Here is a 16,326-nt window from a genome sequence, read left to right as displayed (position 1 = left end):
GGCTCAACGTGGTGTAATTGTTCAAATAACATATTGTTTCATTTTAAAATATAAACAATTGTAACCCTAAAGGGTGTTTTAAGTGTAATATTTCTGTAAAGGCTAGGGACAGAAAAATTGACATTTCCCTAGAATGACTCAGGAAAAGGTGGGGGTTTAGAAAAAATAAAGTAAAACATTGGGATTATAAGGATTCCGGGGGTTGGTTTTAGGAAAAGAATGGGTGTGGGGAAAAATAAGTAGATTTTATGGTTTAGTCATAAGACCTACATTAAAAATAACATTTGTAATCATGTTTATATATAAATAATTACGCACTTTTGCAAAACAGTATATTTTTCCATTTTTGTTCGTTTCCGATCACGTGCCAACCAAAAACAATAAAAGCAGAAATCATGCGTACATGACATCATTTTTATAGATGTAATAAACTTAAATCATGTGGGCGACTGTTTGATTGACACCTCCTCCGTTCAATCAGCAAACGCGTAAAATAATGACAAACGCACACAGCCAATAAAAACGTTAATCTCACGCGCCCACCCAATGAGAGCGTAGAGTGGGCGTGTCCTCGCGAAAGCGGTAGTAGCTCACCCGTCAGTGCGTGTGTGTCAAACGCGGATTCTCCAGAAGTTTTCAGCCTGACCCAGATCACCGCGCCCGGAGTATCAAATCTGCGCTTCGACCGATAAAGTTACCGTTCTTCTGGGTAATGGAACTAGACAAAATGGACGAAAACGACTGGAAATATCACGGGGAAGGCAACAAGAGTTTGGTCGTGTCCCATTTGCAGGTGAGTGATGAGTTGTTACTAGCGTTTAGCTTAGCCGAGATTCGTGCAAACTCAACAAAATCTTGTTTATCAACACGAAATAAAACCAAACTTCATAGAAAGGACTCTAAATAAGTAGATTAGGAGATATTTATCACTATTAAAACGAAACCAACCCCTTATTTGTTTTAAACAAATGTTGTCAGGGCTTTAAAGCTAACTGCTACATAGCTAAACCAGACTTTATTGATCAAGTCCATCTATTGTATCATGTTTGTCTTGCTCGCGCCACACCTACTAGATGGACCTTAAACTTCACTTTTTATTTCTTAAATAACTAAACCAGGTGATGCATATAAAGTTAGCTTTTTGATCTAGTTATTGTTTAAGGAAATACGAGTTAAGTTTTGATCATATGAATGAATGGTTAGTAATCATGTTTAAGGCGGTGTTCGTAACATACATGACAGGAATCTTTATTGGAAATCATGAGATAAGATAATGTACAATCGATATAGTTCTCATGCAGGGTTCAAAGGTCAGGTTACAAATCTTTAAGTGTTTTACCCCCACCCCCGTTGGGGTAAAAATAAACAGGGTGTCTTCTTTAGAGTAGTTTAGTTATAATATGACATTTAAAGGGATAGTTCACCAAAAATGAAAATTCTGTCATCATTTACTTACTCGAATGTTGTTACAAACCTGTATAAATGTCTTTGTTCTGATGAACACGAAGGAAGATATTTTGGGGAATTATCATGAGCCCCATTCACTTTCATAGTATTCTTGTTCCTACTGTGGGAGTGAATGGGGCTTATGATTATTCCTCAAAATATCTTCCTTCGTGTTCATCAGAACAAAGAAATTTATACAGGTTTATAACAATGTGACAGTGAGAAAATGATACCAAAATTTTCATTTTTGGGTGAACTATTTCTTTAAGTAGTTTTTACAAACATACCTTACAAAAACATTACTGTGTGTGCATCTTGCAACAAAAAAATGGCACTGATATATGTTAAAATATGTAAATGTAAGCCTTTTTTAGTTGAGAAAGCTCAAACATGCATTTTAGTCATGGACTTGACTTAAGCCTTGGAACTCTTAAATTAGTGTAAATTGTATAGGTAAAACATCTAAATTTGTGTAAATTTGATGAGAAATGTTTGAGTCTTATGATGACTTCTGTCTGCAGACTTAGATAATCTAAGTTCAGTTTGAGATATTATTAAAATAATTTTTGAAACTTTAATAAAACAATTATAAGATTTCTAGGTCTTTTTTGAGGAGAAACATTGTTGTGGCTAGAAGGGATACAGCAATGGCCAAAACTGAATTCGTGAATTCTCAGTGGATGAGTGCTGTTTTTATCCTAATCATACCCCAAACCTAACCCTAAACCCAACATTTAATGAGATTTAGTCTGTAGCTTTTTCCCATCTAGCCAAAACCATCTGGAACATCTCAGAAAAACATCTGAGACATGCAAAAGTTTCAATTTGGCCACTATTAAATCTCATTGATGTCTATGATAAATAAAAGCAATATTTATTGATTTGTTTTTTCTTATTGGCTGTAACTAAACTTAATAAAGACAAAGTCTATTTCACGTATAAACTTGCTTATTTAAAGCAACTGCCAGCGTTTGTATAATAATTGGCTGAGCAATTGCTCTTTATTAATCCTACAACCTAACCTTGACTCGTTTTCAACTCATTTACGATTATCTCAAAATCAGTAGTGAGAACAAATGTTTACAGTTAGAAACAGGCAGTTTTTGCAGTACAGGTTATGACAGTGTCACAAACCACAGGAAGTTTTCTCAGACAACACTGTCACTGGCTAATCTGTTGATGCAATCAAGTTCAACTGGGCGTGGAGAAGAGCGAGTGAAGCTCGAAGCTGTGGCCGGCCGAAATTCTGCAAGGGCTTGTCTATCTGTGTTTGCTGTTTATAGACATTCTTCACCTCTCCCACACTCGGAAAGATTTTTGTCGCGTTTGCTGGTTTGAAATTCTTGGAATGGTAACGGCAGCTCCTTTAAGTCCCACATAAGTCAGTGTCAAAGTTGTGCATTCTGGTTTGGTGAGATGGGTTTTACGTAACATTTTTGGTGATCTAGTAGAATGTCAAGAGTCATCATTTACTCCCAAAATCAATATAAATTTCAAATTTAAACTAAGTTACATTTCGGATTAAGAAGATAAACCCAATTTTTGGTTCATGATAATTGTTGTTACACAAAAATTATGTAAATCAAATTTAGCACACCTCAAGTTGCGTAATTATGGAAACTTGAATTTTGTTATCTTTTGTTTTTGGTGTGAAATATCACCAAAAAGTTTCGTTTTTTTATTAAAGTGAAATGACTATATAACTAACTTAAGAGAGGCAGTTAGTTTTGTAAACGTTAAGTAAGCATGTTTAGAAACACATTCGCTTTAAAAACCTCATTTGTTACATCAGTTTATAAAACAAACCACAATGACGTAACATGTAGCTTTGCGAACCGTTTCAGAATTCTAGTAAAACGTTTGTTTAGTGAATGAAAATAGTGAATCAGGTGTTTATAGTCTATACACAGTCAGACAAAACTTTTCCTTAGGAATACCCTTTTTAGGTCAAAAAGGTGACATTTTGGTCGGCAGGATTTCCAGAAGATCGCTTTTTTAAAATGTATTAACATAAAATTTTGTTAGGAAAAATGTTTCTTTACTAACATATGTTACAAAATGTTGCAGCACTGCAGAGTTCTCCGCTTGTTGAAGTTTCCCTCGGAAGATTCTGTGCATGCACGACAGGTAAAACTTCCTCAAATCTACACTATTGCTTCTCAAAAATACACATTAGGTAACAGTAGTGCTCCCGTTCATGCACAATAAATGTGATAAATCACCACTCCTATGTAAATCGTCACATTCGAGGCAGCTATTAACATAATAATTAATTTATTATTTATTCAAATTATTTACGCAGAAATGTTTTTTCTTTCACAAATCGAATCTTAACTATTAAAAAATACTTAAATTGGTAAAAAATTAAGTTTTTTTAACTTAAAACTTTTTTCACTTTAGGTGACTAGAATTGATTCGAGAAAATTTTTAATTTTCTCACTTTAAGTGAAAATTTTACATTGGAAAGGCGTACATTTTGTAGGTCTTACCGATTGAAGTAATTTTTTTCACAATAAAAGTACTTTTTTTCATAAGTGTAAATACATCAACTGTGAAAATGGACCAAGTGTAAATTGCATCGTATCAATAAATTTTTTTCCGCTTTTTTGCGCAGACGGCTGAACAAGCCTTTCGACATATCCTCAACATCGTAGACTACAGTAAATACGTCATGAAGCCTTTACTTGGAGACAAATACGTTCACAGTGGAGTAAGTTGGGGTTCCCCTATTTGTTCATGTTTCTAAGAATTTTGTCGTCATTTTGTTTCAAGAAATGGTGTGACCCAATGACCGTTTCGAAACTCACGACTTTATTGTCTACAGGAGGTTGTCAAACTACCGCTGGACTTTGTGAGGCAGTTGTCATTGAAGGTCCAGCAAGAACGTCCTGGTACGAATGCCTGAACTTTCAATATCTTCTTATTTGAGGCCTGGTTATTTCTTCAAGCATAGTGCTAAGCAAAGATTAATCGCGATTAATTGCATACAAAATAAAAGCTATTTTTGGCATAATATATGAGTGTGTGCTGTGTGTAATTAATATGTTTATATAATGTTATATATATTTATTTTTATATATATATATATATATATATATATATATATATATATATATATATATATATATATAATATTTTTATAAATATATAAATATAAATAAATTTAAATGAATATGTGTGTGGTTAAATATACATAATATTTACTCACAATACACACACATATTATGCAAATATTACTTTTATTTTGTATGCGCAAGCACTAGATTTCATATAATGTCCACTAAACTGCAAAATATTTTACTAAATGCTATTTTTGACTTGTTCCTGATAATCAATTGTAATTTTAATTCAAATATCCATACGAGACGCAATAACTTCTTTCGATTTAGTTCCTGTTGCTTAGCATTCTAAAAGGTTATATGTTTGATCCCACCTAATGCTAAAATTGTATACCTTATAAGTAATGCGCTATAACTCAATTCAGATGAAAGTGTCTACCAAAGCCATAAATGTGAATGTGGCGTAACAGTGTTGTTATCTTCCTCGTCCTTGCAGAACTGCGTTGTGACAAGGTGATGGATACGTTCAGTGGGTGTGGTTTATGCCTTCCCAACCTCACCCATCTTCCCCTTCATCACCTCAGAGACCACAGACCTCCTATATGCGTTGAGATTAAGGTAAACCTCCACCCAAATCAGCTCGACACAGCCATAGCTATAATTCTGGCTCAGACTTGCAGGGGCAATTTGATACGAATGCATTGCGTCTATTGACATTGTGGTTTATTTGCACATGCTCATGCTGTCTGGGTTGTTTTAGCATTTGATTTACCATTGGAATAATGCAAATGAAAAGGCCAAGATTTTCCTGCCAAAGGCAATTTGCATTTGCCATCTGCTTCCTGCGTACGGTGATATCTCAATTGCTCCAGGTATACAAAGCTGACTTTTGTGATAAAGGCGCAATCAAATTTATTTATAGCATAAGGTGATGTTTCATTCACTGGTCAAAACGGATTTCGTGTAGTGAATTTTTAGTATTAGTGTTGACTTTCAATGTCGCATGTCTCTGCGTGTCCGATCACTAAACTTGGTGACAGTTGTTGATGTTTTTTTTAATCTTCATGCCGTTAGGGTGTGGAACTGGAACTTTAAAGCAATCGTTGAATAGGGAACTAAACCACAGTATCTAAATGACTCGCCACCCCTGTTTGTGTGGAATTTAATCACATGATGGGACAAGCAAACGGGGGGAAAGTGGCACCAATCTGATCTGAAAGACTTGTTTGTGTGCAATAATGAAACCTGTTATCCTGCACATATTTTGTACAACAATTGCATTATTAAGCTGCAGGGCTTTAACTACGTATTTCTTCCCTTTCCAGCCCAAATGTGGATTTCTACCCTTTTCAAGACACATAACCAAGGAATGCAAGCGCAAAGTTTGCAGATTCTGCATGCATCAACATTTCAAGGCAAGTTTTTATGGAGAATCTGTTCACTAACAAATGGGGAAAATCTCATGAAACTTGCTAAAATGATGAAATAATAAATAACACAAAGCTTTTTTTTAGCACCTATTGTTAAACTGTAAACAATCTCATGAATTGTTTTAATCCACATAAATTGTAGTTTTTGGGAAATAGCTATGAGAATCACACATTGGGCAAAATGAAGCATGATGATTAGTCAACGTGAAGCCTACACGATTTCTAAATTCGAACTTCTGCATTCATTTAAAGGAAACAGGAACGAGAATAAACCAGTCAAGCAATATATTGGTATTGTGCGCTCAAGCAACTGTAATGTAGTCTGTCCCTTGGGACTCCTAAGGGTGCTTTCATACTTGGTTCATTTGACTCCAAGCTCGATTGCTTCCTCCGCTGGTCTCTCTTCACATCATATTATTTTATTCTGAGCCGCTGTACACTTGCGTCATCAAGCTACAGACATGTTCTGATGCTGCTGGAAACGGCTATGAAAGAGAAAGCGGCAAAATAGACATAGTTGTCCTCCTTGTTTTGTTATCAAAGAATACATATAGAAACCCACTTGCATCTGTTTTGGGCAATACTTAATGTACAAAAGAAAGCAGGCTGTCCACCGTTGTGCAGCGCACATCATTAATGGCGGTTCAAATGCGTTAATATCGGCAGCGAACCGCACACCACACCACCATTATTAGGTGGACTTGAATGGGGTTCATTATGATACTTAAAAAAAAATAAAAGTATCATAATGTGCAACATATTCCACTCCCTTAACAGCAACTTAAGTTTGGTTATTGGGAACAGCTTAGATATTAACAAATACGGCTTTTGTCACTTAGTGTAGGACTAACAAACCAAACCCACTGCGAATTCGCATCTCCTGATGTGTCAAGAAATGCAGAGGCAATACCAAAATATATCTGCACCACTAGTGATGCACCGAAGTGAAAATTCCTGTCCGAAAACCGAAAATGGCTTCTTTTAAAAACTTTAAAATGTTAAACTTTTTCTCTGTATGTGTATATATAGACACACATAGTTAAATTGCTTGAATTTAATGAATCTGTATTCTGAAAAACAGAATTTCATTGCATATGGCTATATTCTGCACACGCGACAGATCAACTAAGCAAAATGATAGGCATGTGAAAGGGTTGTGTGTCATCGTGCACCAAACGGCTGCGAATTAAAAAGAGAGCGCTTTACTTCCTGCTTTGTTAAAAAAAAATGCATCCTAATGATGAAATCGCACCTGGGCTTGTATTGATAAAAGAAACCGCTATAACCATTTTCGGTTAAAAAAATTTGGCGACCGGAATTTCAGTGGACCTCTATGCACAACAATTGCATAATGTTATATGGACATTATTATATTATTATAAATTATAACATAGGGCTATTGAATGCTTTATTCTTAATGAGAAATGTTCCACGGGTATGAATTATTTTTCGATAAATGCACACCTGACCTGTTGTCTTAATGTCTTAAAATAACCACCAAAGCAATGTCTGTGGTAACTGTGGTATATGCTGAATAAATAACTCCAGTCCTTTGAATTATTTGAAAATACCGTACACATGGGGTGTAATGGCACTCTTCAGATATAATAACCCATGTTTCGATGATGTTCTGATGCAGAGATATAGGCTTTTCAATCCTGTTGCTCGGGAGTAAATTAGCATCCACCAGTGATTATACTTCAAGCCACAAGTGAAACGATCCAACCCCCATGTCTCTACAATGTTCTTAGGTGTGCATTTATTTTTGAATAATTTAACGGCCTATCGTCAATTATTCCTTACCTATTATAAAAAATTTTTTATAATACAATGAATGTAATTTTAATGAAAAATGTATACAAATGATGAAGCAAAGCAGCATCAGAAGTGTCTTTAAACCGAGGTGGCTCAAAACAGCACATACGATGTTATAAATACCTACACTACAAAAAATGACTTTCTTACGTAGTATTTTTGTCTTGTTTTCAGTAGAAATATCTTAAAATAAGTTTTCTTTTTTCTTAAACAATTCAAGCAAAATTTTCTCACCCCATTGGCAGATATTTTTGCTTGTTTTAAGCAAAAATTCACTTAAATTGTATATTTTTTTGTCTATAAACTTAAATTATTTCCTTCATTTTGCTCATCAAGAAAAAGATACTTAATTTAAGAATTCTTTTATATTTCTACTGAAAACAAGACAAAAACACTAAGTAAGAAAGTCATTTTTTGCAGTGTATTAAAGCAACACTATGTAGTTTCCATGTTAAAATGACTTACAGCTCCCCCATGTGGTTGAAAAGCGCAACAGTGCCTGGTATCAGACACTCTTCTGCAGGCAGGGGGAGGGGCGGGGCTGTGTTTCCTACCCTCCACCGCCACTTTCAGAGTGTGCTTGTAGCAGCTAGGAGGCTGCTCAGGTTGCAGCAACAGTACAATTTGTACAGTTAAAAGTGGTTCTATCACTGAAATAATTTTAGAGACATTATTTAAAAGTAAAAAAACTACATAGTGTTGCTTTAAATGAGGACTCAATGTCGATGTTAAAATGATATATTGTGCACCCCTAGCTATTTGATCGTTCATGTGAAGGACATTAACGCTCTAGTTTAACTGTCCTACACTTGAAATAACACTTTATACTGTAATCAAGGCTAGTTTTGGATAACATCAAGGTTATACAAAGTAAATCTTTAATGCAAACGCAAACTGGCCACCGATTAGTTAAGCATATGCAAACATTCCTATTTTGTGCTTTGCAGTTAGCTAATGGGAAGTGGAAGCGACTGAGCAGATATTGTCCACTGGATCTCTTCTCGGGGTGAGTGATTGTTTTATTTAATTTATGCAGAAATCAGATTTGCTCTTTTTTTTTTTTACCGAAGGCCAGCAAACCTCCCCCACTGCTTTGACCTATGTTAAGAAATTTCTTCGGAAAAATCGCAATCTATATTTTCCATGGAAGGGTGTGATTCACCACCCCGAGACCAACCTTAAAAATGTATGCATCAATGCTTTTGTTCTGCTTTATAAGTCACATGGAATCTAAAGCAAATAAGGGTTATCCAAATGACATGTTTTCATAGCAGTTGTGAGTTTCTGCCCTTCGGTATGCGCTGAAAACCATACCTGTTAAAATAATCTGAATAATGTATGGTGTCATCTGGATTACAGGAGTAAGCAGCGAATGTACATTGCATTGAAGCATTTGTTAGAGGAGCCACAAAACAACTTGAAAATCTTTAAGGTAAATGTACACGAGTTAAAATAAAGTTTTTTACATAACCAAAAATATATTCTTGATATCTTTAATATTGACTGGTTAAGATACAAATATTACAAATCTCATCATTAGATTAAATAATAACAGGATAAAAATGTTGCCAGATTAAGTTTTTTGTTGAAAAAACCCCTGCTGATTTGTTGTTTTCAGGGTGGAGAGTTAATCTATAGCTGTAAAGATGATGCCAAGCAGCAGCCAGACTTGAACGATCTCATTCAGCACCTTCGGCCTTATTTCCCTCACACTAACAGCCTCTATAATGGACCACAGCCTGGTAAAACGGTCCTCAATGAGTTCATTCAGGTCATCTGCACAGCCCTAATGAGCGGCGGGGACTCGAATCGCTCGGGAGAGCCAAGAAAGGTGCACCTGTCCGAGAGCAGACCGTACTGCGAGGCCAGTCCCTTCCCCAGAGATCTGCGCCGCAACGGTACGATGACTGATACCCGTGACATTTATTATCTGTGATTCATTAGGGTCAACTCGGGTAATATTGCGAAATCTTAGTATCATATCTCAATTTAATAAAGTTGGTGGCATTCTAGTAAGTATGGCTGGCTTTCTGAAGATCAAATTTTCATAAGAGAAGATTTCCTGATATTTATTCACGCCCATGTCATCCAAGATGTTTGTTTTTCTTTCTTGAGTCGAAATTTTTTTTTTTTTGGAAAGTATTCTAGTGTTTTTCTCCATATAGTGGACTTTATTTGAACCCAATAGTTTGAAGGTCCAAATTGCAGTTTCATTGCAGCTTAAAAGATCTCAAACAAGGCACATTTGAACAAGTATTTGAACTAGGGATGGGCATGATTAATCGACGATCGATAATTGATCGTTAAGAATTTAGTCGATGGCGTTAATTTGTTATTGATTAATCGAATACTTTTTTTATCTAATGCAGGTTGCGTTGCCTATAAAAGCAAATAAATGAATTTCACTGTGTGGCAGCAATTCAACATTTTACCACCAGGGTGCAATATTTGACAACATACTTCGTTATCTGTGACCTTCCGTGTTTTGATTTTAAAAAAATTATCATGAAGAGGTCATGATTTTTTGGAACAAATGAGGTCTCTGTTTAAGAATGCGGCTTGCAGCTGTAGGTTCCGCTGCTTTAGAGCACGGCATATTCAAGCGCATATATATTCCGTTTGTCTAACTAAATGTAGTTTAACTGTATGCCACAAGTGATCTTGTAATAAAGGTCTCATGGAGGAAAACAGCCTGTATTTTTCTATTCAACATTTTTGAATTATAAAAGTTAAATAATTATTTTTTATTATAAAAATATTAACGATTAATCGATAGTCGATCGTTAATTCTCCCGACAATCGACTAAAAAAATTTAATCGAATGCCCATCCCTAATTTGAACACCCTGCTATTTTGCAAGTTCTCCCACTTAGAAATCATGCTACCACCCCCATGCTTCACTGTAGTGATGGTGTTCTTGGGATGGTACTCATCATTCTTCTTCCTCCAAACACGTTTAGTGGAATTATGACCAACAAGTTCTATTTTGGTCTCATCTGATCACATGACTTTCTCTAATGACTCCTCTGGATCATCCAAATGGTCATTGGCAAACTTCAGACGGGCCTGGACATGTGCTGGTTTAAGCAGGGGAACCTTCCGTGCCATGCATGATTTCAAACCATGACGTCTTAGTGTATTACCAACAGTAACCTTGGAAAAGGTGGTCCCAGCTCTTTTCAGGTCATTGACCGGCTCCTCCCGTGTGGTTCTGGGATGATTTCTCACCTTTCTTAGGATCATTGAGACCCCACGAGGTGAGATCTTGCATGGAGCCCCCGAGGGAGATTGACAGTCATTTTGTCTCTAGTGTCTTTAAACAGCTCTTTGGTCTTGGCCATGTTAGTAATTGGATTCTTACTGATTGTATGGGGTGGAATTCTAGCTGATAGACAGGTGTTCAAATACTTATTTGCAGCTGTATCATACAAATAAATAGTTTAAAAATCATATATTGTGATTTCTGGATTTTTTTTTAGATTATGTCTCTCACAGTGGACATGCTGCACCTATGATGACAATTTCAGACCCCTCCATGATTTCTAAGTGGGAGAACTTGCAAAATAGCAGGGTGTTTAAATACTTACTTTCCTCGCTTTTAATGTCTTATCTAGCAAAAACTATCATCATTTTAGCTAAATAAATAAAAAATTATGTACTTTTTAACTGCAACTTCTCATCTTGCACTAGCCCTAGGATGCACCTCCACAACCTTGCATATTTTGCGTAATCACGTTGAAGGTCACGCATGTCAGTTTATTGTTTAAAATGGTCCGTATGTGTGCTTTTCGAATACCTCATTCGCGACCTTTCGACGTGATTACGTAATATGCACATCCTGGGGCTAGTGCAATTAAAAAGTACATATTTAAAATTTTTTAGCAAAAATGACGATCGCTTTGCTAGATAAAGACACTTATGCCTCGGTTGGGATCGTTAAAACTCTTTGAAGCTGCACTGAAACTATTGGGTAAAAATTAATGGCCACTATATGGAGAAAGTCTTTAAATGTTTTCTTTAAAAAATTTAATTTTGTTTTGACTGAAGAAAGAAAAAACAACATCTTTCATGACATGGGGGTGAGGAATTTTCTTATGAAAGTGGACTAATGCTTTAAGAAACCCCGATTTGCTGTATGCACTTTGACTCATATTTTGTTTCACATTCTTTACATTGCAGTGTAATGTATTTCATTTGTAAAGTTTGTTTTTATTCACAGGTAACCATAGTCTCCCTAAAGACAGTGTTCTTGCAAAAATCCTCCAAGTTCAGATGCTGGATAACTTGGATATCGAAGGAATCTATCCTCTGTACAAACGCGTCGAACAACATTTGGAAGAGTTCCCGAAAGAGAGGTGAATGTTTAACCTTGAATATTGATTTTTTTTAATCATTTCTGTTAGGTCGATGCTTCTGTGGCTGCTCGATTTCTTTGATGCAAGTCTATTCAACATACTAACAGTAGGTGGCGCAAAAGACCAATCAGAGTGGATGTTTTTTCAGTCAAGCCATTATTTAAGACAGGTTTTTCAAACTTTATGATGCTAAGGACCCCCTACCTAAATTTATATTTTATGTAATCCTGGACCACAAAACCAGTCTTAAGTCACACGGGTTTATTTGTAGTAAGTGCAAACAATACATTATATGAAACAAAATGATCGATGTGTCTTTTATGCCAAAAATGTATTAGGATATTAAGTAAAAATCATGTTCAATAAAGATATTTTGTACATTTCCTACCGCAAATATATAAAAATTTATTTATCATTACTAATATGTGAACAACTTTAAATGTGATTTTTCTAAAATCTATATTTGGATCTCGTCCAAATATTGTCCCATGCTAAACCAAACATCAATGGAAAGCTTATTTATGATTTATAAATCTTAAGGTGCATTCACATGGGGCGAAAGCGTTAACACTTGATGCAAGGCTTGTCTGAAGCCTGGCCAACAGCCAATCACAGTGGCCGCAACACAGGGTTCCCACACAAATTCAAGGACCTTTCAAGGACTTTCTAGGTCCAAAACCATCAAATTCAAGGACTACATGTGGGGACACATTTCAATTGAGAGCAAGGTTACATCGTGTTACCTTTTAAGATACATTGTTACAGTTCCCTTTCGAGGGAACTCGTGCTCGGTCACTGCGGTAACACTTTGGGGACGCCTCCAGGGGTAAGTGCGTCTGAATGTGTATATCAAATTCAACCAATGGTGAGGCTTAACGACAAAGACAGGGTGACGCGGGAGCCAGGAAGTATATCTCTATCTGAAATATTGCCAAAGACGGCATTACAGGGACACAGGAAGTATGGCAAGGGAGATGCAGCGTCTCGTTCCCTTCTCATGGTACAACAGTTACATGCGTAACCTGAGACGTTTTCATGTGTCAAACACAACTATGCAAAAAAGCATTTTGGTATGAATCAACATTCGCATTCAGAAAATATAAGCAGTTAAAGTAATGTGCTTAAAAAGTCATAAACATTTTTATGATATTATCCTACACTACACAGGGAATAATATGGATTTTTTTCCTAAAAACTTCTTGCATAAAATAGATTCAAGCACTTTCAATGACATGTATCTATGTATGTATATGTTAAAAAACTTCCCAGGGCCTTGAATTTTTTCCCTCAGATTCACAAACTTTCAAGGACACGTGGGAACCCTGTAATTAGGGAACATATGAGAAGTAAATATACAGAAATAAGCTTTACATGAAAAAAGAGGACACTTTCATAAGAAACATAAGTAACATTTAACCCTTATTTTGTGGTCCAGGGTCACACATTTTTAAGTATATTAAGTATATAACAAATATACAATTGGCTCCAGTTAGAGTAACGCTGGATGTATAAACATTTTTAACAAAAATTTATTTGTACTGCAGCAACTTTGACTAAATCTTTTTTCGTAGCGGCTTTACAAGAAATATAACCCTTCAAACCCCAGTAAGTGAAATCAAAAAGGGACTGCAGTAAGAAAAAGACAGCAAATACATGCAAGAAATGAATTTTTGGGGGACCCCTAGAATCTCCTGGAGGTCCAGTTTGAAAACCCCTGATCTAAGACATCCACAAGGTGGCACTGATGCATGTCTTCACTGGTGATTTTTATGCACAGCATGTAATGACTACACAATCTGCGCTTGTTTTATCTCCAGAAACAGATTGCAGGTTGACGGACCTTACAATGAGAGTTTTATGGACAAAGTGAAGACCTGCCCGGCTGAGGACGACGGCTCTGTTGAATATGCAGTGGGAAAGGTAAGACTACGAACGTACGATGTTGTAAAGTCAAGATTTACAATGCACAACAATAATTAAATGATTTTATTGTCGCTTCACAGGTTCATCAATATAGAGCCGCAATGACTGCCAAAGATTGCTCGATCATGATCACGTTTGCACCTTGTGCAGAGGACGAGGAAGAGTATGTTTTTTTTATATCATAAAATCGAACTCTGTGCTGATCTGTCTGTGCATATTGTTTACGTTTTTATTGTTCGTTTTGTTTACAGAAACCAACCGAATTTGGACATCCAACCTGCAAAGTCTCGTTTCACGTACTCCGTCTCCATCCTTGATTTGGACCCCAAGCCGTACGAAGGAATCCCTCACCAGTACAAGCTGGACGCCAAAATCGTCAACTACTACTTGCGAGACACGCAAACCCCGCCTCCCTCCAGCCTGTATAAGGAACGGCAGGAGTGCACGCTGCTATTCCACGCTGTATGAGGATATTGAATTTAGAAAATCCAGATTTCTTTGTTAACAGAATACGCCATTGAAGTGGGTGGCGACGTTTGCAACTGAGTGATGTGTTTTTTTCTGGTTATGTTCTCATTGGGGCTGGTCTCCTAAAGCACGAACGAATCATTCATCGGCTGTCATAGAGAAAACAAGGACTGTGTGTGTGTTTGTGTGGTGCTGTTGGTTGTTTTGAAGCACATGGGGGCATTACTGTGGTATGCAAGTGCCAAACAGCGTTTTTCCGAGTAGTGGTCGTGACGCTGTACCGAGGACTTTAACATTTAATTTTTAAGTGAGACTAGTGCTCTGTTACATGCCTGGAGCTTTGAGCGATTTATAATATCGTAATTTATACTGACAAGCACAGACATGTCCCATGCTAGTGAATGTGGTTACGCTAACACTTTCACTAGTTGCGAAACAACTAGATTTTGTAAATTAGATGAAACGTCGTAACGGTATTACTCACTAATTGAATATTTTGCAGGTGTATTTTTCGCAACATACAAATCGAAGCACCGCCTAAACAAAATAGTTTACTCATCATAACTGTGTCCAAACCTGTATGTCTTGCAAAAACACTTCATTCGTTGTTGTTTTTTAAACCTGGATGCATGGCAGATGCAAATTGGTCATTTAATAATTTCATATATGAAGTGTTACATTCAGTATTTGTTTATTTACTAAGTCCGCATGCATGTTTGGACAGAAGTAAGCAAATGCTTTAAAAGCCAATCCATGATCTCACACATCGACACCACTCCCCTCCCGAAATTGCTGTAGACTGTGAAGCGTCTGTCTGTCTGTGATGGTTCGGTCTCTGTGTCAGACACTAATACATTCATGTGTGCTCTGCTGGAAACCCCGGAAAAAACAATCCCCATCCCCAGCAGTTAGAATTTTACTACGACTACGAGTTTTCATGGCCGTAATTGTTTGCAGAGACGGACGTATTTCATACGTCGACCAAAGACGGACAGCACGCCAGCTTTTGTTAGCACACTATGGTTGGCTGTAAGACGATCCGGCACTTTCTGAATCGTCTTTGTTGAATACGTTGTGCCACATTTTTCGGTGCCTTTACGTTGCGACTTTAACACTAAAGATAGCATCTCCAGGCTGACGTTCTCCATCAAAGAGAAATATCACTGTTACAAAATCGGCCAATGGCTGCGTCGATGGGCCTCGTGCTTATGTTTACCTCTTTGCCGTGTGATGCAGACTGCATCGGCTTGTTAGCAACCACAAGATGCAGTTCTGATCAGGTGAATAGTGTTTGTTGAGTTTTACATGGATGAACATTCAATATTGCCAAATTGTGTTCACACTCCCTATTTTGTCTTAATGCGATAAAAGGTATTGTTGAGACAAAATTTTCGTCGCCGTTTCTATTACCGTGACGTATTCATAATAAGTGCGATTTGTCCACTCCAAAGTTTCGCTGAAACAAAACCTGCGTTGTAGTCCGAGTCAAGACATCACACCTCTGGTCCTGGCCTCGACTGCAACGCTGATCAAAACAATTGATCAAAGATCGATCTATAATCACTATGTAAGTAGGAATGGACAGACTGTGGTGGAATCTAATGTAAAAATTAACTATTTGAAAATACAAAGTGGATTTTGCTGTCAAACATTTTGTATTTAAAAGTATTTATTTTTCTAGCTCTTGTCTAATAATGTATATTTCCATGAAGAGCATATCATACGTAACACGATTGACAAAGATGGCATAAACATGTAGTATATATAATGGGTGATTGTACAGGAGTTTATATGGAATAAAATGATTCGATATGAAGCGCTCATTGTGTA

General features: G+C 36.6%; 1 protein-coding gene across 1 annotated transcript; it reads left to right on the top strand.

Moving 5' to 3' along the window:
* Positions 1-571: 571 nt before the first annotated feature.
* ippk (inositol 1,3,4,5,6-pentakisphosphate 2-kinase) lies at positions 572-16,326 on the top strand. Its single transcript, XM_065244504.2, has 13 exons — positions 572-793; positions 3,514-3,573; positions 4,061-4,156; positions 4,271-4,337; positions 5,002-5,123; positions 5,831-5,920; positions 8,698-8,756; positions 9,110-9,182; positions 9,369-9,648; positions 11,970-12,105; positions 13,923-14,025; positions 14,109-14,191; positions 14,280-16,326. The coding sequence occupies exons 1-13, from the start codon at positions 713-715 to the stop codon at positions 14,494-14,496; spliced, it is 1,467 nt and encodes a 488-aa protein (XP_065100576.1). The 5' UTR covers positions 572-712; the 3' UTR covers positions 14,497-16,326.

The sequence above is a fragment of the Paramisgurnus dabryanus genome, chromosome 24, assembly GCF_030506205.2.
Source record: "Paramisgurnus dabryanus chromosome 24, PD_genome_1.1, whole genome shotgun sequence".
In the NCBI taxonomy this organism is placed as follows: Eukaryota; Metazoa; Chordata; class Actinopteri; order Cypriniformes; family Cobitidae; genus Paramisgurnus; species Paramisgurnus dabryanus.
The sequence above is the reverse complement of the archived record's forward strand: the minus strand, read 5'-3'. Positions and strand labels throughout refer to the sequence as shown.